Source organism: Petromyzon marinus, chromosome 62 (assembly GCF_048934315.1).
Source record: "Petromyzon marinus isolate PM22_M1 ecotype Great Lakes invasive population chromosome 62, UKy_Petmar_22M1.pri1.0, whole genome shotgun sequence".
In the NCBI taxonomy this organism is placed as follows: domain Eukaryota; kingdom Metazoa; phylum Chordata; class Hyperoartia; order Petromyzontiformes; family Petromyzontidae; genus Petromyzon; species Petromyzon marinus.
Genome location: NC_133728.1, coordinates 3,699,665 through 3,722,566, shown reverse-complemented (window position 1 = coordinate 3,722,566; position 22,902 = coordinate 3,699,665). Strand labels below are relative to the sequence as shown.

General features: G+C 50.1%; 1 protein-coding gene and 1 long non-coding RNA gene across 23 annotated transcripts; one reads left to right on the top strand and one right to left on the bottom strand.

Moving 5' to 3' along the window:
* Positions 1–8,786: 8,786 nt before the first annotated feature.
* TMBIM4 (transmembrane BAX inhibitor motif containing 4) lies at positions 8,787–17,169 on the top strand. The gene is made up of 8 exons (XM_076053677.1): positions 8,787–9,061; positions 9,929–10,071; positions 11,973–12,081; positions 12,771–12,876; positions 13,897–13,930; positions 15,366–15,483; positions 16,248–16,293; positions 16,931–17,169. Exons 2-8 carry the CDS (start codon positions 9,987–9,989, stop codon positions 17,135–17,137), a joined length of 705 nt encoding a protein of 234 aa, XP_075909792.1. The 5' UTR covers positions 8,787–9,061; positions 9,929–9,986; the 3' UTR covers positions 17,138–17,169.
* Positions 17,170–17,316: 147 nt separating this feature from the next.
* LOC142906254 (uncharacterized) lies at positions 17,317–20,107 on the bottom strand. 22 transcript variants are annotated; one of them, XR_012930089.1, is made up of 14 exons: positions 19,607–20,107; positions 19,361–19,508; positions 19,042–19,168; positions 18,839–18,894; positions 18,675–18,802; positions 18,491–18,618; positions 18,263–18,314; positions 18,116–18,171; positions 18,002–18,037; positions 17,869–17,946; positions 17,784–17,833; positions 17,565–17,711; positions 17,441–17,511; positions 17,317–17,404 (listed from the first exon to the last, which is right to left on the bottom strand). It is a non-coding gene; the product is annotated as an uncharacterized LOC142906254 (long non-coding RNA). The 22 variants fall into 22 exon arrangements; XR_012930082.1 differs by lacking the exon at positions 18,002–18,037 and adding an exon at positions 18,349–18,454 and having other exon boundaries at positions 17,565–17,619; positions 17,817–17,910; positions 18,057–18,171; positions 18,244–18,298; XR_012930091.1 differs by lacking the exon at positions 18,002–18,037 and adding an exon at positions 18,349–18,454 and having other exon boundaries at positions 17,565–17,619; positions 17,817–17,910; positions 18,057–18,171; positions 18,244–18,298; positions 18,511–18,618.
* Positions 20,108–22,902: the final 2,795 nt, after the last annotated feature.

Here is a 22,902-nt window from a genome sequence, read left to right as displayed (position 1 = left end):
GAGGGTAGTGGCAGGTACACACACGAAAGGTAACGAAAATAAATAAGCCAACACACAAACTTGACATGCTGTTCAGCAGCGACCTGGATCGCCGCGGATGACAGCGCCTGTCACCACAACAGCGGCCAAAACAATCTCAATAATCTCAAAGCACAGTAGAACTTTTTGATTTAAAGCTTTCGTGACTGCAGTGATTCACATTCTTAGCTCTTTCGGTAAAGTCACGTGGAAGGGAAACAATAAAAAAAATATTTTATTAAATATAATTTATTATTAAAAAATATTTTATTATTATTAAAAATATTTTATTATTATTTTATTGTTTCCCTTCAACGTGACTTTACCGAAAGAGCTAAGAATATATAATACACAGTAGAACTACTTGCTTACTGCTGCTGCTGTTGTTGCTGTTGTTGTTGTTGCAGTTGTTGTTGTTGCTGCTGTTGTTGTTGCTGCTGTTGTTGTTGTTGCTGTTGTTGTTGCTGTTGTTGTTGCTGTTGTTGTTGCTGTTGTTGTTGTTGCTGTTGTTGCTGTTGTTGTTGTTGCTGCTGTTGTTGTTGCTGTTGTTGCTGTTGTTGCTGCTACTGTTGTTGTTGTTGTTGCTGTTGTTGTTGTTGCTGCTGTTGTTGTTGTGTTTAGTTTGTTGTCTTTCCCTCCTCCGCCGCAACTACGGTTGAGCGCCGGTTGGCTACGTAGGGTGTGAAAGAAGTTCTCTTAGCGCGATCGTCACGAAGGAAGTCGCTCCAGGGGGTACCCCCAGTGGCAGCTGTCCCTGTGCGGCAAACAGCTGACCCAGCACCCGGCTATGCGAGCGGCCGTCTAGCCTGCTGCCAGTAGCAGGGGTGGGCTATGATAACTGTTGTGTGCGTGGTCTAGCCTAGGGGGCACCCCCAGTGGCAGCTGTCCCTGTGCGGGGAACAGCAGTTTACCCAGCACCGGGCGTCGAGTCTGCTTCCAGGAGGCGGTGACGATGACGACGATGATGATGATCGCTGCTGCTGCTGCTGATCTGTATGTGTCTGATTACAAATGAGTGAATTCTTTTTTTTCACATGCTCGATGTGAGTCACTCATTTTATTTAAGTGCCAAATGTTTTAGGACACGTGACGCCGGTAGCACACACGGGAAACACAAAAGGCAAAGATCCCCCGTGTAGCCTGTAACAGGCTGTAGGGGCAAGTGCTGTTAGCGAGCACCTATGAAGGCCCACATACACAAAAACAGACAAAGATCCCCCCGTGTAGCCTGTAACAGGCTGTTGGGGCAAGTGCTGTTAGCGAGCACCTTTGAAGGCCGGCACGGCACACGAGGGGGTGGGTGGCTACCAGCACCACGCCCGGCCGCCTTTGTCTCCCCAGTGGCGATGTTTTTACACACAGCTACACCAGGTACTCATTTAAGTGCTGAGTCGACCTAGGGGAGGCCCAGGACCGGTTCAAATAATCGTCACCGGTGGTGTTGGCGGCCGTGAGCGGGAATCGAACCCGGGTCGACGGGTTCGTAGCGCGGCGTAGCGCTAACCGCTGCGCCACCGCTCCCCTACACACACAGACAAAGGTAAAGATCCCCCATATAACCTTAACAGACTGTAGGGGCAAGTGCTGTTAGCGAGCACATAGACACACACACAGACACACACTTACATAGACACACTCTTACATAGACACACTCACACAGACAACAACAACAACCGCCATTCGCCACTAAGTGGCGGTGACGTCACCACGACGCTTGTGCCAGGCCACGTGCACCTTGAGGCCGCGTGAAGCGTCGAACGCCCGCTGGCAGGAGGTCACGGGGCAGACCCAGCAGGTGCCACGGGTCGACTGACTGAGATGACTGAGACGACTACTGGCTGATGCACTGTGGCACGGACAAACACGCACGCACGCACGCGCACACTTTAAAACAATGTTGAACAGAAGGACTTTGAAAGGCACTGCATTACGTGACGATGAATGAACTATATTTTTGACCTTTGTTATATTTTGGAGTAATGTATAATCTTTTGGTGTCCATAGCACGCGTAACAAAATACAGTGGATGCTTCAACATGTTAAAAATGCATGCACGTTCAAACACTCTAGATTTGAAGTTTCCGTGACCGCAATGATCCATACTCTTCGGTTCTTTCGGTAAAAGTCACGTGGGTATAAAAAAAATTAAATAACAAAAAATAAGAATAACAAATATAAATCATCAAATTAAATCGCGACGTTTCGGAAAGCAGCACAATCTTCCGCCACCAGGCGGCACAACCACAGCAACAAAAACACTCAACAAAATTATTGTAAATTATTTTTATTTAAAGCTTTCGCGACTGCAGGGATTCATATTCTTGGTCCTTTCGGTAAAGTCACCAAGAATATAAAATTACTGTAATTTCCAGTGATTTTTTTCTACTTTGGTTCTTTCGGTAAAGTCACGTAGAATGAGAATAAAATAATAAATTGATAAAATAAAATAACGCAATAATCTCACGACGTTTCGGCCACAACACAAACGGCCTTCATCAGCGGATGAAGGCCGCTTGTGTTGTGATGAAGGCCGCTTTTGTTGTGGCCGAAACGTCGTGAGAATATTATTGTGTTATTTTATTTTATCAATTTATTATTTTATTCTCATTCTACGTGACTTTACCGAAAGAACCAAAGAAGATGAATCCTTGCAGTCACGAAAGCTTTAAATCGAAAGTGATTTTTTTGTTGTTGTTGTGGTTGTCCCACCTGGTGACGGAAGCTTGCGTTGCTTCCAAAACGTCGTGATTTAATTTGACCATTTATATTTTTTATTCTTATTTTTTTTTATTTTCACATACGCGACTTATTTCCCGAAAGAACCAAACAGCACCTTCTTTGATTCTTTCGGTAAAGTCACGTAGAATGAGAATAAAATAATAAATTGATAAAATAAAATGACGCAATTTATTATTTTATTAACCACTCTCCGTGACTTTACCGAAAGAACCATAGAAGATGAATCCTTGCAGTCACGAAAGCTTTAAATCGAAATCAAACAGCACGTTCAGCAATCTTTGGCACGACCGTTCGCGTTAGCCCGAACCGTGCTGATCGGAGGTGGAGAACAAACTGAACACAAACGTCAGCTCTGCGTAGCGAGGCCTGCTCTCGCAGCTGTGGGAGACATTCTCCCCGGGAAACCAGAGGTTAAAAACCGGCGCAGAACGGGGGAGAGGAGTGGGGTGTTGGGTAGAAGACACAAACACAAGTCGGCAGTGGAACCCAGGTTCCCGCCGGCTGCCAGTCACCACTGCGCCCTCTGTGCCGCAGCTGGGACACAAAAAACAACAACAACCAAGGACCTCCCTGGACGCGAGAAGACCATTCATTGCAGGACAATGCGCAAGGCCACTGCGTCCGTTATATGCGGTCTGTAGTTGTCTCTGCTGCTCTTAACCGATGGATAAATCCAAAAAAGAAACACGCACGCGTCCGACTGTTATAATAGACAATCAGGCACGTGTTGCAGATAGCGCCACGTTGGCTAGGAGATGTTAACTACCTCGCCTGGTATACAGGAGGTCCGTGGGTTCGATCCCGACCCCGACGCCTGCTGCTGCTGCTGTATATTTGGAGTTTGCGTGTCTCTCTCTCATCATCATCATCATCACGGTGGCTAGGAGATGTTAACTACCTTGCCTGGTATACAGGAGGTCGTGGGTTCTATCCCGACCCTGACGCCTGCAGCTGATGTATATTTGGAGTTTGTGTCTCTCTCTCATCATCACGGTGGCTAGGAGATGTTAACTACATCGCCTGGTCTACAGGAGGTCCGTGGGTTCAATCCCGACCCTGACGCCTGCTGCTGCTGTATATTTGGAGTTTGCGTCTCTCTCTCTCTCTCTCGCTCCCCGTAGTCGCGTGGAATTTTTCTCTGGGTACCTCCGGTTTTCCCCTCCACATTTAGAATCAGCGTCACCACGCGTTTAGAGAATTTGGTTCCTGCTGTAATAAAAAAATCTAAAACAATAAAATTATCACGACGTTTCGACTGCAAAACAAGCAATCATCATCAGGTGTGACTTTATCGAAAGAACCAAGAATATGAATCCCTGCAGTCACGAAAGATTTAAATCAAAATATTTTCGAACTATTTTTTGTTTTACCAAGAAAAGCCCACAGCGATATAGTAGTTGTTTTCTTCTTCCAGAAGATACCTGGCTGTCACAAATGATAGCTCACCATCACGTGTACATTTATAGCAGCAGCCAAAGGCTCCATAAACGCGTGATGTTGATTCGAAGTGTGGAGAGAAAACCCGGAGGAACCGGAGATAAATCCACACGAAAGAGAGAGAGAGAGACACGCAAACTCCAAATATACAGCAGCAGGCGTCAGGGTCGGGATCGAACACCACGACCACCTGTAGACCAGGCGAGGTAGTTAACATCTCATAACCACAGTCCACTGCTCTCGCGAGATAGACCACATTCCCACATTATGCAATGGTGCCAAAATCTCAATATAATTCGTGTTCTCTCGATATAAAACGTGAGTTTATTATTCTGGCAGTAAATCGTTTGTGTGTAATTATTGAATGGGCGGGGGAGGGGGGGTCTGTCTGTTACACGATAGCTACTAACGGGGTGTGACTGTCACGGTGTGCATGTGCCAATGTATAATAACAACAACAATAACAAACTGCGTGAACGGGGAAAACCAGTTTGGAAATGTGATTCTAATCGTCCCCCCCCCCCTACATCCTCCCCCCATGATGGTGGTGGGATAAGACGAGGGTCATTGCTCGAAACGTCGTCCTATGATATATATTCCGTTTTAAAGCCGGGGTGTTATTGACGACCATGTTGGGTGTTATGTTATTGTGATATACAAACGTGAATAAAATACAAATGAGATCGGTTGTACCGATGGGTCTGGTTGAGTCCGTTGTGATTATTTAATCAATATAACTGGAATTTAACCATATATATTTAAACAAAAAAATTCGAAAGTCCGGCACGCCAAGCGGCTTGCACCAAAGATCACTTGCTAAGCTACAACCGCACGGTAAACGTTACCACTGATGTAGAGAGGTGGCATTTGCCGACAGGAGGCTATCAAAACCTCTATTGGGCATTTCTCCTGCACGGTATCCATGCAGCAGCCTGTACCCACAGGATGACAGTGGGTCTCTGCGTGAGTCTGAGGGTCTAATCTAGGATTGCAGTGACAGGATTAGTCTACTGGATGTTATTGATCACTTTATTTGTTAAATGTCCTGCACGGTATCCATGCCGCCGCCTGTACCCACGGGGTGACAGTGGGTCTCTGCGTGAGTCTGAAGGTCTAATCTAGGATTGCCGTGACAGGATTAGTCTACTGGATGTTATTGATCACTTTATTTAAAATGTCCTGCACGGTATCCATGCCGCAGCCAGTACCCACAGGCTCACAGTGGGTCTCTGCGTGAGTCTGAAGGTCTAATCTAGGATTGCCGTGACAGGATTAGTCTACTGGATGTTATTGATCACTTTATTTAAAATGTCCTGCACGGTATCCATGCCGCAGCCAGTACCCACAGGCTCAAAGTGGGTCTCTGCGTGAGTCTGAAGGTCTAATCTAGGATTGCCGTGACAGGATTAGTCTACTGGATGTTATTGATCACTTTATTTAAAATGTCCTGCACGGTATCCATGCCGCAGCCAGTACCTACAGGCTCACAGTGGGTCTCTGCGTGAGTCTGAAGGTCTAATCGGAGGTGCGGCGGGAAGGAATAACAAACTCAACACAAAGTAAATAATATTTAAAAACACTTTAAAAAAATAACACGCTTTAATGAAACGTACCGTACTGGTAACGTAAGAACTTCCACGATTCCACGAAGTTGCCCCGAATCTTACCACGACGTAAGGGGACCCTGGCCAATCACAGCCAACGCCAGTTGAGCTTGGACAATTAGGCCCAAGCCGAAACATCTAACATAAAAAAAATAATCTTTAAAATTATATTATTTTATTTTTAATGATAGAATATAGTTATTGTCATCGGTGTGACATAAGTTTACCAAGTTTGCAGTCGATACCACATTGGAAAGTGGGTACAAAATGAGTTACAAGATTTGAGTATACAACGACCACAACAACAACAACAGACACAGTGAGTTAATAAAAAGCGTGTAAAAACAACAGCAAATTTTCTTGCTGTGGTTTTCACACCTGATGATGATGATGATGATTGCTCGTGTTGCAGTCGAAACGTCGTGAGAATTTTTATTGTTTTATATTTTTATCATTTTATTGTTTCCCTTCTACGTGGTGGTGACTTTACCGAAAGAACCAAGAATATGAATCCTTGCAGTCACGAAAGCTTTCAATCAAAACAACAACAACAACAACAAGCAATTGTAAAGAAGTGTGACATAAGTAAACCAGTGTCAGTTTTTGTCAGTTTTTTGTGCCAGTTAAAAGGGTAAAACCTATTACTATATCTTGTTACTGGCAAAGGAGGTCTCTCAATGTAAATGCTCACCCCGAGCCCTCAATACTCTGATAGTGCGCTGTTTTTGAGTTGTACGCCTTTTGGCGTCATCTGGTTCAACACCAGTGGAGAGACTAAGGGCTCTAAAGAAAGCCGTCTCGGGTGTGGACCAATCAAATTCAAGGACAGTGCCAATATTATTATCAGAGTTGTCTCTTTTTTGTTTGCATTTTGACTGCTTGTGTTGCGGTTAGTGCAGACATGATGCCTTGAATAAAGGAGTCAGTTTATTTTTTGTGCCAGTTAAAAAGGGTAAAACCTATTACTGTAAAGAAGTGAGTTTGTCAAACTCGATGATGATGATGGTGGTGGTGACGAGTTAAAAGTGCTGAGCTCCCAGTGACTTCCTGAGATCGGAAGGAAGAGCGGCTCCAGGCCACCGCTCCGCACGCGTGGCCTGCGACCCCAGCAATGTGGAGGCGGTCGCAGCGAGGGTTAGTGGATCACGAACAGATGGGCGGTGGAATTCCCTTCTAAGCGTGGGTGGGCTTAGGGGCCGTTCATAAATGACGTCACGCGATTTTGGACGATTTTTGACCACGCCTCGCCCTCGTCACATGGCGTCACAGACCCCCCCCCCCCTCAAGTATGACGTCACAAAGCTCTGCTCCTCCCCCCCCACCCAAAAAAATAAAATAAATCATGCTTCAAATCTCTTTAAACGATTGTCATTGTAGTTGCGTATTTAATGTGGCGCTGCACTCTGATGCTGTAGGAGAAAACATTTATTTTAAAAAAAGTCTATTTAATTAAGTAGAACGTGTTGTCTATATTTATTTATAAAGTTGCGCATTTTGATGCGACGTCACATTTCTACCCCCCCCCCCTCACTCGTCACACATCGTCACACATCGTCACCAATGTCCCCATCTGTTACATCTCACTCCCCTCTACACCCGTGGGTTGGTGGGTGTGTGGGTGGTACAGCAGCAAAGTGTGTGGACTAAGTTCCATCTGTTCCATCTCATTCCCTTCTACACCCGTGGGTGGGTGGGTGTGTGGGTGGTACAGCAGCAGAGTGTGTGGACTAAGCTCCATCTGTTCCATCTCAGTCCCTTCTACACCCGTGGGTGGGTGGGTGTGTGGGTGGTACAGCAGCAGAGTGTGTGGACTAATACCTATCTGTTCCATCTCACTCCCTTCTACACCCGTGGGTGGGTGGGTGGTACAGCAGCAGTGTGTGTGGACTAAGCTCCATCTGTTCCATCTCACTCCCTTCTACACCCGTGGGTGGGCGACGAGGAGGAGCGGTGCTCCCTGGCCCTGCCGACAGACGGTACAGCAGCAGAGTGTGTGGACTAATCCCCATCTGTTTCATCTGTACGGGATTGAGCGTTTCCCCCTCGCTCGTAGCACATCAGAATAATAATAATAATGACCTCTCGAGCGGAGTTATACATTTTTTGCTAATATCAACGTAATTAACGTTTATTAGCGAGATAATTAGTTTATTATTGATGCCAATAAAAACGTGTATTATGTAATGTGTTGATGCTAGTATTATGTTGTGCAGAGCAGTTTGTAGTTATACTACAGAAAGACCCATCATAAAATAATGTTAATTGCATGTTGATTGCATAAACAGTATGCTAATCTAATCAACATTATATCACATCATGTTAATGTAACCAACATAATTATATTAATTTAAACATCGTAATATTGCATAATGTTAATTTAATCAACACAATATTGCATAAAGTTAATTTAACCAACACAATATTACGTAAAGTTAATTTAACCAACATTATATCGCATTATGTTCATTTTATTTAACAAATTATATTGCTTTATTTGAAGTTAAGTAAAATTATGTTTTATGTGAATTAAATCGACGTTTTTAAATGGTAACATTTTCAACTCTGTATATTTTATATAAATTGTGCAATTATGTTAATACAATCACCTATTTATATATTATGTTAATTTATTCTACGTTGTATCTCATTATGTTAATTATCCCACCCCAATCTACCTGCAAGCCACACCCCCGACTGCCGAGTGCTAAATCAATTTAAATTTTCTTAACGCTCCAGGGGCATCTTTAACACGACGATGGGCTCCTGGAAGCCCTCGTTATTAACGTTACCGATTGCCCCCAGGGCATTTTGTATTTCCAATCCGCTCTAACGTTTTTTTGCCGCTCCCCCAACCACCACGTAAACACAAGAACCGAAACGTTTGAATCGATTCCCCGATTCCATTTCAACCACACTCTGGTGATGTAGGAATCGATTCGCACCCCACGCCACTAAACCCGAATCGTCAAACAAGCGGGAGGGGAATCGATTCCCCCGGTTGTATACCCAATAGATCCGAGGAATCGATTTATCGAGGCCAGTTTCGTTTCCTGTCACAACTTGGACCAATTAGCTAAGCTACCGACGTATCAATTAGCTAAGCTACCGACGTATTAATTAGCTAAGCTACCGACGTGCTAATTAGCTAAGCTACTGGTACCAATTAAAGCCGCTGTCTCTTCCCCTAATTGAGAGGTTGAGGCGAGAAGCTTTAGGTGCTCAAATAGGCCTGAAACGCGAGCCTTCGGTAACGAGTTGTTGAGGTAATTGTTGTTGTTGTTGAGGTAATTGTTGTTGTTGTTGAGGTAATTGTTGTTGTTGTTGAGGTAATTGTTGTTGTTGTTGAGGTAATTGTTGTTGAGGAAATTGTTGTTGAGGTAATTGTTGTTGTTGAGGTCATTGTTGTTCTTGTTGAGGTCATTGTTGTTGAGGAAATTGTTGTTGAGGTAATTGTTGTTGAGGTAATTGTTGTTGTTGAGGTAATTGTTGTTGTTGAGGTAATTGTTGTTAAGGAAATTTGTTGTTGTTGAGGTAATTGTTGTTGTTGAGGTAATTGTTGTTCTTGTTGAGGTAATTGTTGTTGTTGAGGTAATTGTTGAGGTAATTGTTGTTGAGGAAATTGTTGTTGAGGTAATTGTTGTTGAGGTAATTGTTGTTGTTGAGGTGATTGTTGAGGTAATTGTTGTTGTTGAGGTATATATTGTTCTTGTTGAGGTCATTGTTGAGGTAATTGTTATTGTTGAGGTCATTGTTGAGGTAATTGTTGTAGCTGAGGTAATTGTTGTTATTGTTGAGGTAATTGTTGAGTTAATTGTTGTTGAGATAAGTTGAGGTAATTGTTGAGGTAATTGTTGAGTTAATTGTTGTCGAGTTGTTGAGGTAATTGTTGTTGAGGTAATTGTTGTTGAGGTAATTGTTGTTGAGTTAATTGTTGTCGAATTAATTGTTGAGGTAATTGCTAAAGTTGTTGAGTTATTCGTTGTCGAGCTAATTGTTGTCGGGTCAATTATTTTATTGTTTCCCTTCAACGTGACTTTACCGAAAGAACCAAGAAGATGAATTACTGCAGTCGCGAAAGCTTTAAATCAAAATTTGGGTCAACTGTTGTCGAGATAATTGTGGCTTTGCAGAGTCCCGGGTCACCGATTCATCGAGAAGGCTGAGGCGGCTGAGGCTGAGGCTGAGGCGATGGACACGATGAAGCCCTCTGCCCTGGAGAATGACTTCTGCTACGGGACCAACGTGGCAAGCGCCCACGTCTCCATCCGCATGGGTGAGTTACAACGGTGACGTCATCACGCTGGCCGTGTCGGTGACGTCATCACGCCGGCCGTGTCGGTGACGTCATCGCGCCGGCCGTGTCGGTGGGGTCATCGCGCCGGCCGTGTCGGTGAGGTCATCACGGTGGTCGTGTCGGTGAGGTCATCACGCTGGCCGTGTCGGTGAGGTCATCACGGTGGTCGTGTCGGTGAGGTCATCACGGTGGTCGTGTCGGTGAGGTCATCACGGTGGTCGTGTCGGTGAGGTCATCACGGTGGCCGTGTCGGTGCGTTCACCACACTGGCCGTGTGAGTGGGGTCATCACTCTGGCCGTGTCGGTGAGGTCATCACGGTGGCCGTGTCGGTGAAGTCACCACACTGGCTGTGTGAGTGGTTTCACCACACTGGCCGTGTCGGTGGTTTCACCACACTGGCCGTGTCGGTGAGGTCATCACGGTGGCCGTGTCGGTGAGGTCATCACGCTGGCCATGTGAGTGGGTTCACCACACTGGCCGTGTGAGTGGGGTCACCACACTGGCTCATAATTATCCGTGCCAGAGATCAGGTTTCAGGCCTTGGGGTTTTAGCTCTGCCAGGGGGTTCACGATGGCCGTGTTAGAGTCACTGAGATTCTGAGTTCAGGTTGTCTTAGGGGGGTTATTAATGGCCGGTTGACTGCTGCTCGCCAATAACTACCTCGCCTGGTATACAGGAGGTCGTGGGTTCGATCTCGACCCTGATGCCTGATGTATATTTGGAGTTTGCATGTCTCTCTCTCATCATCATCACGGTGTCTAGGAGATGTTAACTTCCTCGCCTGGTATACAGGAGGTCGTGGGTTCGATCTCGACCCTGATGCCTGATGTATATTTGGAGTTTGCGTGTCTCTCTCTCATCATCATCACGGTGTCTAGGAGATGTTAACTACCTCGCCTGGTTTACAGGAGGTGGTGGGTTTCGTTCTCGACCCTGACGCCTGCTGTATATTTGAAGTTTGCGTGTCTCTCTCCCCGTGGTCGCGTGGAATTTTTCTGTGGGTCCTCCGGTTTTTCCCTCCACATTTAGAATCAACGTCACGCGTTTAAGGAATTTGGTTGCTGCTGTAATTTCCCACGTGATAATGATGATGACGTTGAGCTGCTATCATTGCTGCTATCATTTGTGGCAGCCAGGGTCGCTTATGATAAAGAGTTACACAGCTCAGATGGGGCCTTACCTGGCAAAATAAAAACATTAGTTTATATAGTTGATCATCGATTATCCGGCTGCTTCCAAAATTATCCAGCCGTCCTAGGCCGATCCGGCAAAGCTGTTTCAGAGGCTGTCGGCGTGACAAAAAAAAGTAGCTACGCTTGAATTAGGTATCAAATATTTTTTCCGGGACATGATACACTACATACAACTCAAACAATGAAAATACTGTACGTGTGTACACACCACCCCATGATGCAAAGGTCTTCGAGATTGGAGTGGAGAGTACGGTGCAGTAAGCGCAGTCACTTTTTTTTTTACAGGAGGATTTTTATTTTGTCTACTTGCATGTTTATCCATGCCAATTTCACGGTGTTAACGAAATAAAAATGCTACGAGACAAAAAAAAAACCCATTCAACAGCACCAGAAAGCATAACGGCATGCAAGACCCTCGTAAAAAAATTTGCCGTTTCAAGTAGTGATTTTGGCGATTATCCCGGCGCTTTTGAAAATCCGGCGTCATCCCCCACCCCCGGAGCCGCTGGATAATTATCGGTGATCTCCCGCAGTTTTTGTCGATTGTAATGATAATAAAAAATTCATCAAGCGCCCTTTAACGATCGTTCTCACGGCACTGCGCTTGCCCCAGCAAGCTTGTTGAAGGCCTCACGTGGTGGTGGTGGTGGGGTGAATCTTTCGTCTTTGGTTCTCGCTGTCGCAGGCTTCTTGCGCAAGGTCTACGCCATCCTCTCGGCGCAGATCCTGCTCACGGTGGCCGTGGCGGCGCTCATGGACTGGAGCGACGTCGTCGAGGACTTCGTTCAGAAGAAGTGAGCCACTGCCGCCGGGGCCCCCCCCCCCCTCCTTTAAACGTCGCCGACGGCGTCGTCGTCGTCATCATCGTCGTCATCGTCGTCGCCATCAGCGGAATTATTTTCGGCGGCAGCAGCATCATCGTCATCATCATCAGCAGAATTATTGTCAGCAGCAGAATCGTCGTCATCATCTTCGTCGCCATCAGCAGAATTGTTATCGGCAGAATTATTATCAACATCATCGTCGTCATCATCGTCGCCAACAGCAGAATTATTATCAGCATCATCGTCATCATCATCGTCACCATCACCAGAATTATTATCAGCAGCACCATTATCGTCATAATCGTCAACATCAGCAGAGTTATTATCGGCAGAATTATTTTCAACATCATCGTCGTCGCCGTCAGCAGAATTATCATCAACATCGTCATTTTCGTCACCACCATCATCATCGGCAGCGGCAGAATGATCAGCATCATCGTCACTGTCAGCAGAATTAGCATCATCATCGTCAGCAGCAGAATTATCAGCAGCATCATCATTGCCTTCGCCAAAATGATCATCATCATTACCGTCGTCATCACCATCAGCAGAATTATCAGCATCATCACCATTCATCACAATAGCAGCAGCAACATGATTAGCATTGTCGTGTTTCCCCTCCCCGTGTCCTCCCCGCGTGTCCCCCCGCGTGTCTCCAGCTCGTGGGTGATGCTCATCTCCTGCGTGCTGTCCATGGGGTTGCTGCTTGCCCTCTTCGCCAAGCGTCGCGATCACCCCACCAACCTCATCCTCCTCTTCGCTTTCGTGAGTCCGCCACGGCCTGGTCGGCAGGTTCATAATGGCCGTGTCAGTGCCTTGATGGAGAAACCGCAGACTCGCACAGAGACCCACAGACTCACACAGAGACTCATAGACTCACACAGAGACTCACAGGCTCGCATAGAGACCCACAGACTCGCACAGAGACCCACAGACTCACACAGAGACCCACAGGCTCACACAGAGACCCAGAGACTCGCACAGAGACCCACAGGCTCGCACAGAGACCCACAGACTCGTACAGAGACCCACAGAATCGCACCGAGACCCAGACTCACACAGAGACCCACAGACTCGCACAGAGACCCACAGACTCACCCCACAGACCCACAGACTCACCCCACAGACCCACAGACTCACCCCACAGACCCACACACTCACACAGAGACCCACAGACTCGCACAGAGACCCACAGACTCGCACAGAGACCCACAGACTCACACAGAGACCCACAGACTCACCCCACAGACCCACAGACTCACACAGAGACCCACAGACTCGTACAGAGACCCACAGACTCGCACAGAGACCCACAGGCTCGCACAGAGACCCACAGACTCGCACAGAGACCCACAGGCTCGCACAGAGACCCACAGACTCACCCCACAGACCCACAGACTCACACAGAGACCCACAGACTCACCCCACAGACCCACAGACTCACACAGAGACCCACAGACTCACACAGAGACCCATAGACTCGCACAGAGACTCACAGACTCACACAGAGACCCACAGACTCACACAGAGACCCACAGGCTCGCACAGAGACCCACAGGGCTGGGTCAAACCAGCACAGCTCTAACCATCGCACCGTGATGCTTCATCATCGTTATTCTTCATTATTTTTGGATCACCTTGGTGGTGGAGATTTTGTTGTTGGTGTTGGTGGTGTTGGTGGTGTTGGAGATGTTGTTGATGATGATGTTATTGTTGATGGTGGTGGTATTGAGGGGATGCCCCGAGTGAGCCGCATTGACTTTGTGCTGCGTTTTTTTCCTGCAGACTCTGGTGGAGGCGTTCACGCTAGGGGTTGTGGGTAAGTGGTGTCCGTGCCGCCCTGTGTGTGTATACTTACGTGTGTGTGTGTGTATGTCTCTTGGCCAAACCCCATTTGTGCGGAGCTAGGAGACTGAACCCTTAACCTCGGGGCTCCTCCAAAAACAGCAAAAAGGCATTGTGGGTCGCCACGTGGATTGTTCTAATGCTCATTGCGAAGGAGAGGTTGCCACTCCTCTGTCGGGAGCTGGACCGGTACCACCTGGATCTCTGTGGTATTCAGGAGGTCCGGTGGACCGGCTCTGGCTCCTGCTACCATGAGGGGTGGACAGTCCTCTACTCGGGGCAGCAGACTGCCAAACAACAGTGAGTGGCTCTTCTTCTGAACCAAATAATTAAGGGGGTGTGGGAGTGTGGCGGTGAGGTGTGGGAAGCTGTAAGCCCCAGGATACTGTGGGCTCGCTTTCCCATCAGCCAGAGGCGAGGAGTGATTGTCTTGGTTACTGATACCCCCACCGAAGATGAGCATCAGTGGAGGGATGCAGGAAAGGCCGATGAGTCTGATGTCTTCGATGACATCCTGTTACAGGTGCTAGCTAAAGTCACCCTCTTGGGTGACTTTAATGCCGGGAGTGAGTCATGATGCTGGCACCTGGGCTGAAGTGATTGGAAGGATGCTGGCACCTGGGCTGGAGTGATTGGAAGGCATGGGCCAGATCAGTTCAATAACGGTGGGCGACTGATAGACTTACACGCAGTCCATGGGCTTGTAATTACCCATACGCTGTTCTGGCATCGGCGCATCCACAAAACATCATGGATGCACGCCGGGTACGGCAAGAACAGTGGCTGGACTTTTGACAGTGATGGAACAGCAGATGCGAGACCATGTGATGGTATGATCGTGGTCAGGCCCGGGTAAAACTACGTGGCTGGGAGGCGGAGTCAGTCGCTGTTCATCTTGGGGTGCAACAGGGATGCCCCCTGGCTCCCACATTGTTTAACATCTTTTTCGAGCACGTAGTTCGTGAAATGATGTGGTACAGGAGGACGTGGAGCTGAGTGGACTTGCCGATGACTGGTACCAGCGGTGTCAAGATCGGCCTCTGTGGAGGAGGCTCGTGAAGGACGCTACTGGGCAGTTGGAGGCAGTCGCACTCCAACAACAACGGAGGGCGGAGGAGCGACGCTCACAACAACGAGCGGAGCGCCGGGTGGCTAAAGCACAGCAAGTTGGCACAGTAGGGGGCACGGGTGGTGCACCAGCCAGTCATCTCAGTCGACCCTTGCCATCTGGGTCTGCCCCGTGACCTCGTGCCAGCGGGCGTTCGACACTTCACGTGGCCTCAACGTGCACATGGCCTGGCACAGGCGCCGTGGTGACGTCACCGCCACTTAGTGGCGAATGGCGGTTGCTTTTGTTGTATCTCTGTATGTGTATCTCTTTGTGTGTATCTCTGCGTGTGGGTGTGCAGTGACGTTCTACGACCACGCCGTGGTGTTCCAGGCGTGCGTCCTCACGGCCGCCGCCTTTGTGGGCCTCACCGCCTACACCCTGCAGACAAAGAGGGACTTCAGCCGCATGGGGACCGGGTGAGTTCTGGCCCAGTCCACCCAGGGGGAGGCCAGTGCACCCACTAGTCCGTCCTCCAGTCCGTCCTCCAGTCCGTCCTCCAGTCCGTCCACCCATCCGTCCGCCAGTCCGTTCATCCACCCGCCCATCCACCGACCCGCCCGCGGCGCTCGCTACGGTGGAGTGTCGATTGTAGCGCTAACCGCACCGCCACCGTTCAGGGGGTGGGTTGGGCGGGGGTCCAGCTTTCATTGTGTGGTGGTGCTAACCGCTGTGTGCGTGTGTGTGTGCAGTTGGCACAGTAGGGGGGCACAGGCGGTGCATCGGCCAGTCATCTCAGTCATCTCAGTCAGTCGACCCGTGGCACCTGCTTGGGTCTGCCCCGTGACCTCCTGCCAGCGGGCGTTCGACACTTCACGTGGCCTTAACGTGCACATAGCCTGGCACAAGCGTCGTGGTGACGTCACCGCCACTTAGTGGCGAATGGCGGTTGTGTGTCACAGGGGGAGCGGTGGTGTATTGGTTAGCGGCGTGGCGCTATGAACCCGGCGACCCGAGTTCAATTCCTGCTCACGGCCCACACCAGTGACGATTAATATTAACTGGTCCTCCCCTAGGTCGACTCGGCCTCAAATTAGTACTGAGCGTGATGTGTCAAACATCGCCACTGGGGAGACAAAGACGGCTGGGCGTGGCGTAGGCCATCCATCCCCTCGTGTGTCGTGCCGGCCTGCTGCTAAGGCTGTACGGGGGGGGGGGGTCTTTGTGTGTGTGTGGGGTGCAGGCTCTTTGCGGGCCTCTGGATATTGATCATCGCTGGATTTCTTGGGGTGAGCAATAAGACCCCTATCCTCATCGCCTCCCTGTCTCCTCCCCTCTCCTTGATGAATCTCCACCTCCCATCTTGGTGTCTCTCAGTATCTCCCCTACACCTCTCCCCACATCTCACCTCTTCCTCCATCTCTCCCCCCCCCCCCTCTAACCTCTCTCCTGTCTCTCCTCTCCCTCCATCTAGCCTCTCCCTCCCCCGTCTCTCCTCCCCCCCCCCTCTAACCTCTCTCCTGTCTCTCCTCTCCCTCCATCTAGCCTCTCCCTCCCCCGTCTCTCTCTCCCCCCCCGGTCTCTCCTCTCCCTCCATCTAACCTCTCCCTCCCCCGTCTCTCTCTCCCCCCCCCACCCATCTCTCCTCCCCCCCCCCATCTCTCCTGTCTCTCCTCTCCCTCTATCTAACCTCTCCCCCCCGTCTCTCCTCTCTTCCCCCCCCCGTCTCTCCTGTCTCTCCTCTCCCTCCATCTAACCTCTCCCCCCCCCCCCCCGTCTCTCCTGTCTCTCCTCTCCCTCCATCTAACCTCTCCCCCCCCCCCCCCGTCTCTCCTGTCTCTCCTCTCCCTCCATCTAACCTCTCCCCCCCCACTCTCCTCTCCTCTCCCCTGGTCTAACCCCCCCCACCCCCCCTCCCGTCCCCAGCTGTTCCTCCGCTACCCGCTGGTGGAGCTGGCGCTTGCCGGTGGCGGTGCGCTGCTGTTCTGCGGCTTCGTGGTGTGGGACACCCAGCGGCTGCTGCACCGCCTCTCCCCCGAGGATTACGTGGAGGGCGCCGTCTCCCTCTACCTCGACCTCATCAACCTCTTCCTCTACATCCTGCGCCTGCTGGAGGCCGTGCGGCGCAAGTGAGAGTGCAGGACGGCGGGGGGGGGGGGGGGGAGTGGTGGTGGGCCACCTCTCGCTCTCCAGCTCTCTAGCTCATACACTCGTTCAACACCTAGCACACTCGCTCACTAACTACTACACTCACCACCTAGTACACTCACCACCACCTAGTACACTCGCTCACTAACTACTACACTCACCACCTAGTACACTCGCTCACTAACTACTACACTCACCACCTAGTACACTCGCTCACTAACTACTACACTCACCACCTAGTACACTCACCACCTAGCACACTCGCTCACTAACTACTACGCTCACCACCTAGTACACTCACCACCACCTAGTACACTCGCTCACTAACTACTACACTCACCACCTAGTACACTCACCACCTAGCACACTCGCTCACTAACTACTACACTCACCACCTAGTACACTCGCTCACCACCTAGTACACTCGCTCACTAACTACTACACTCACCACCTAGTACACTCACCACCTAGCACACTCGCTCACTAACTACTACACTCACCACCTAGTACACTCGCTCACCACCTAGTACACTCGCTCACTAACTACTACACTCACCACCTAGCACACTCGTTCAACACCTAGTACACTCGCTCACTAACTACTACACTCACCACCTAGCACACTCACCACCTAGTACACTCGCTCACTAACTACTACACTCACCACCTAGTACACTCGCTCTCTAACTACTACACTCACCACCTAGTACACTCACCACCACCTAGTACACTCGCTCACTAACTACTACACTCACCACCTAGTACACTCGCTCTCTAACTACTACACTCACCACCTAGTACACTCACCACCACCTAGTACACTCGCTCAGTAACTACTACACTCACCACCTAGTACACTCGCTCTCTAACTACTACACTCACCACCTAGTACACTCACCACCACCTAGTACACTCGCTCACTAACTACTACACTCACCACCTAGTACACTCGCTCACCACCACCTAGTACACTCGTTCAACACCTAGCACACTCGCTCACTAACTACTACACTCACCACCTAGCACACTCGCTCACTAACTACTACACTCACCACCTAGTACACTCGCTCACTAACTACTACACTCACCACCTAGTACACTCACCACCACCTAGTACACTCGCTCACTAACTACTACACTCACCACCTAGTACACTCACCACCTAGCACACTCGCTCACTAACTACTACTCACCACCTAGTACACTCACTCTCTAACTACTACACACCACCTAGTACACTCGCTCACTACCTAGTACACTCACCACCTAGCACACTCGCTCACTAACTACTACACTCACCACCTGGTACACTCGCTCACTAACTACTACACTCACCACCTAGTACACTCGCTCACCACCTAGTACACTCGCTCACTAACTACTACACTCACCACCTAGCACACTCGCTCACTAACTACTACACTCACCACCTAGTACACTCGCTCACTAACTACTACACTCACCACCTAGTACACTCGCTCACCACCTAGTACACTCGCTCACTAACTACTACACTCACCACCTAGTACACTCACTCACTAACTACTACACTCACCACCTAGTACACTCGCTCACCATCTAGTACACTCGCTCACTAACTACTACACTCACCACCTAGTACACTCGCTCACTAACTACTACACTCACCACCTAGTACACTCACTCACTAACTACTACACTCACCACCTAGTACACTCGCTCACCACCTAGTACACTCGCTCACTAACTACTACACTCACCACCTAGTACACTCGCTCTCTAACTACTACACTCACCACCTAGTACACTCACCACCACCTAGTACACTCGCTCACTAACTACTACACTCACCACCTAGTACACTCGCTCTCTAACTACTACACTCACCACCTAGTACACTCGTTCAACACCTAGCACACTCGCTCACTAACTACTACACTCACCACCTAGTACACTCGCTCACTAACTACTACACTCACCACCTAGTACACTCACCACCACCTAGTACACTCGCTCACTAACTACTACACTCACCACCTAGTACACTCACCACCTAGCAAACTCGCTCACTAACTACTACTCACCACCTAGTACACTCACTCTCTAACTACTACACACCACCTAGTACACTCGCTCACTACCTAGTACACTCACCACCTAGCACACTCGCTCACTAACTACTACACTCACCACCTGGTACACTCGCTCACTAACTACTACACTCACCACCTAGTACACTCGCTCACCACCTAGTACACTCGCTCACTAACTACTACACTCACCACCTAGCACACTCGCTCACTAACTACTACACTCACCACCTAGTACACTCGCTCACTAACTACTACACTCACCACCTAGTACACTCGCTCACCACCTAGTACTAGTACACTCACTCACTAACTACTACACTCACCACCTAGTACACTCGCTCACCATCTAGTACACTCGCTCACTAACTACTACACTCACCACCTAGTACACTCGCTCACTAACTACTACACTCACCACCTAGTACACTCGCTCACCACCTAGTACACTCACTCACTAACTACTACACTCACCCCCTAGTACACTCGCTCACTACTACACTCACCATCTAGTACACTCGCTCACTACCTAGTACACTCACCACCTAGCACACTTGCTCACTAACTACTACACTCACCACCTAGTACACTCGCTCACTAACTACTACACTCACCACCTAGTACACTCACCACCACCTAGTACACTCGCTCACTAACTACTACACTCACCACCTAGTACACTCGCTCACCACCTAGTACACTCGCTCACCACCTAGTACACTCACCACCTAGTACACTCACCACCTAGTACACTCGCTCACCACCTAGTACACTCGCTCACTAACTACTACACTCACCCCCTAGTACACTCGCTCACTACTACACTCACCACCTAGTACACTCACTCACTACCTAGTACACTCGCTCACAACCTAGTACACTCGCTCACTACCTAGTACACTCACCACCTAGCACACTCGCTCACTAACTACTACACTCACCACCTAGTACACTCGCTCACTAACTACTACACTCACCACCTAGTACACTCGCTCACTAGTTACTACACTCACCACCTAGTACACTCACTCACCACCTAGTACACTCGCTCACTAACTACTACACTCACCACCTAGTACACTCGCTCACTAACTACTACACTCACCACCTAGTACACTCGCTCACTAACTACTACACTCACCACCTAGTACACTCGCTCACTAGTTACTACACTCACCACCTAGTACACTCGCTCACCACCTAGTACACTCGCTCACTAACTACTACACTCACCACCCAGTACACTCGCTCACCACCTAGTACACTCACCACCTAGTACACTCACTCACCACCTAGTACACTCGCTCACTAACTACTACACTCACCACCTAGCACACTCGCTCACCACCTAGTACACTCACTCACCACCTAGTACACTCACCATCTAGTACACTCGCGCACTAACTACTACACTCACCACCTAGCACACTCGCTCACCACCTAGTACACTCGCTCACTAGCTACTACACTCACCACCTAGCACACTCGCTCACCACCTAGTACACTCACCACCACCCGGTACACTCGCTCACCAGCGAGTACACTCATTCAGCGAGCACTCTCTAGCAGCCAGCCAGTACTGCTGTTTCTCACCGGTACACCAATTCGTTAAGTCATCCATTCACTCACCTACATTCTGTCTGTCTCTCTCACACAGTGTATGGAATGTGATATTTGTAAAGGAGGAGACTAATATATATGTAAATGATATTCCTGTGCACATGTAAACCTGCAATCTATGGGAGGCTGGTGGGGTTACCGTGATTTCTGCTGTTGCGGTCTTCGGGGTGAGGGGGGGTGGTGGGGGTGACCTCGCGACTCCCCGGCGTTTTCCAACTCGGCTTCGCAGTGTCTGTGACACAAACTCTGTGCGTGCGTGACGCCCGGCGTGACGCGCCCGGCGTGACGCCCAGTGTGACGCGCGCATTGTGATGCCCGCACTCTGGTGAACGGTGTGACGCACTTGTGACGCACTTGTTGTGACGCACTTGTTGTGAAGCGCGTGCTGTGATGCCCGATGTGATGCCCGGTGTGATGCCCGGTGTGATGCCCGGTGTGATGCCCGCGCTGTGACGCGCCCGGTGTGACGTGCCCGGTGTGACGCGCCCGGTGTGACGCGCCCGGTGTGACGTGCCCGGTGTGACGTGCCGCGCTGTGATGCCCGGTTTGACGCCAGGTGCGATGCCAGGTATGACGTGCGTGCGTGCGTGTGTGTGACGAGCGGTGGCGACCACCGGAACGGGACACGCACGCACACACACACCCACACCCTCCCTACACCTGTCAGACAAAAAACGAGCGCTGAAAGTATTTGCCTTGCCGGCCAAGGTGGACACCACGGCGTTGCCGGTTGTGGCCATCCCCCACCACCACCCCACCCCCAGACTTTAGCGGCGGCGGCGGCAACGTTGCTCCGACTTACCGGCCCGACATGCGATTGTGCCGGTTCGGGCCGGCGTTACGGCCCCCGAGATTTGGTCGGGCGTTGCTCGGCGCCCGCCGGCCCCCCGACGTCCGAAGTCGGCCTTCGCCTCCGAAGCGCCGACGGATTCTTGCCCGCCGACTCAAGACGTCCGCGTGGGCGCTGGGGAATCCGTGCGTGCGCCTGGTTCTTCTTCCACCCCCACCCTCCCCCTGTGGTGGGACTTCTCTGCGTGTCGTTCTTTCATTCTTCGGTTGCGCGGCCAAAAAAAAAACCTCCGGCTCCGTCACGATGGATAATTAATAATCGTATTTGTCAGTCGTGCTGCGACTGACGTGGCCCAGTGTAGTGGCGTGGGGGGGGGGGGGTACGGACAGTATGTACAGTGCAGACAGTTTTGTACAGTGCCCGCACCCCCACTCTGTGCGTGCGTCTGGCTGCGATTCCCTGTGGCGTGGTGGTGGTGGTGGTCGTGGGGCAAGCACAGCGTGATTGCAATGCAAGTCGCCTACAAGCCCCATTGTCAAATTTGTCAATAAAGTTAATGTTGGGCACTCAAGATTTGTGCCTGCAGTGGTGTGTGTTTGTAGTGGTGTGTGTGCGTGCAGTGGTGTGTGCAGTGGTGAGTGTGTGTGCAGTGGTGAGTGTACACTGTGCAGTGGTGAGTGTGGGTGGAATGGTGTGTGTCGTGGTGTGTGGGCGCAGTGTGTGTGTGTAGTGGTGAGTGTGCGTGCAGTGGTGTGTGCGCTTTGGTGATTGTGTGTAGTGGTGTGTGTGTATTGGTGTGTGTGCAGTGGTGTGCGCATTGGTGATTGTGTGTGTGGTGATTGTGTGTGTGTGGTGGTGTGTGTAGTGGCGAGTCTGTGTGCGGTTGGCACAGCTGATTCATCTGCCAGTCACCTCAGGTGGATCGTCCATGGGTGGATCGTCCATGGGTGGATCACCCGTGGGTGGATCACCCGTGGGTGGATCACCCGTGGGTGGATCACCCGTGGGTGGATCACCCGTGGGTGGATCACCCGTGGGTGGATCACCCGTGGGTGGATCACCCGTGGGTGGATCACCCGTGGGTGGATCACCCGTGGGTGGATCACCCGTGGGTGGATCACCCGTGGGTGGATCACCCGTGGGTGGATCACCCGTGGGTGGATCACCCGTGGGTGGATCACCCGTGGGTGGATCACCCGTGGGTGGATCACCCGTGGGTGGATCACCCGTGGGTGGATCACCCGTGGGTGGATCACCCGTGGGTGGATCAC

Excerpts from the sequence above, each read along its gene's own strand:
- TMBIM4 (XM_076053677.1), top strand. The coding sequence starts at position 9,987 with ATGGACACGATGAAGCCCTCTGCCCTGGAGAATGACTTCTGCTACGGG. Across the intron at positions 12,082-12,770 it reads GAGGACTTCGTTCAGAAGAA|CTCGTGGGTGATGCTCATCT; the intron begins GTGAGCCACTGC and ends GCGTGTCTCCAG. Across the intron at positions 15,484-16,247 it reads TTCAGCCGCATGGGGACCGG|GCTCTTTGCGGGCCTCTGGA; the intron begins GTGAGTTCTGGC and ends TGTGGGGTGCAG.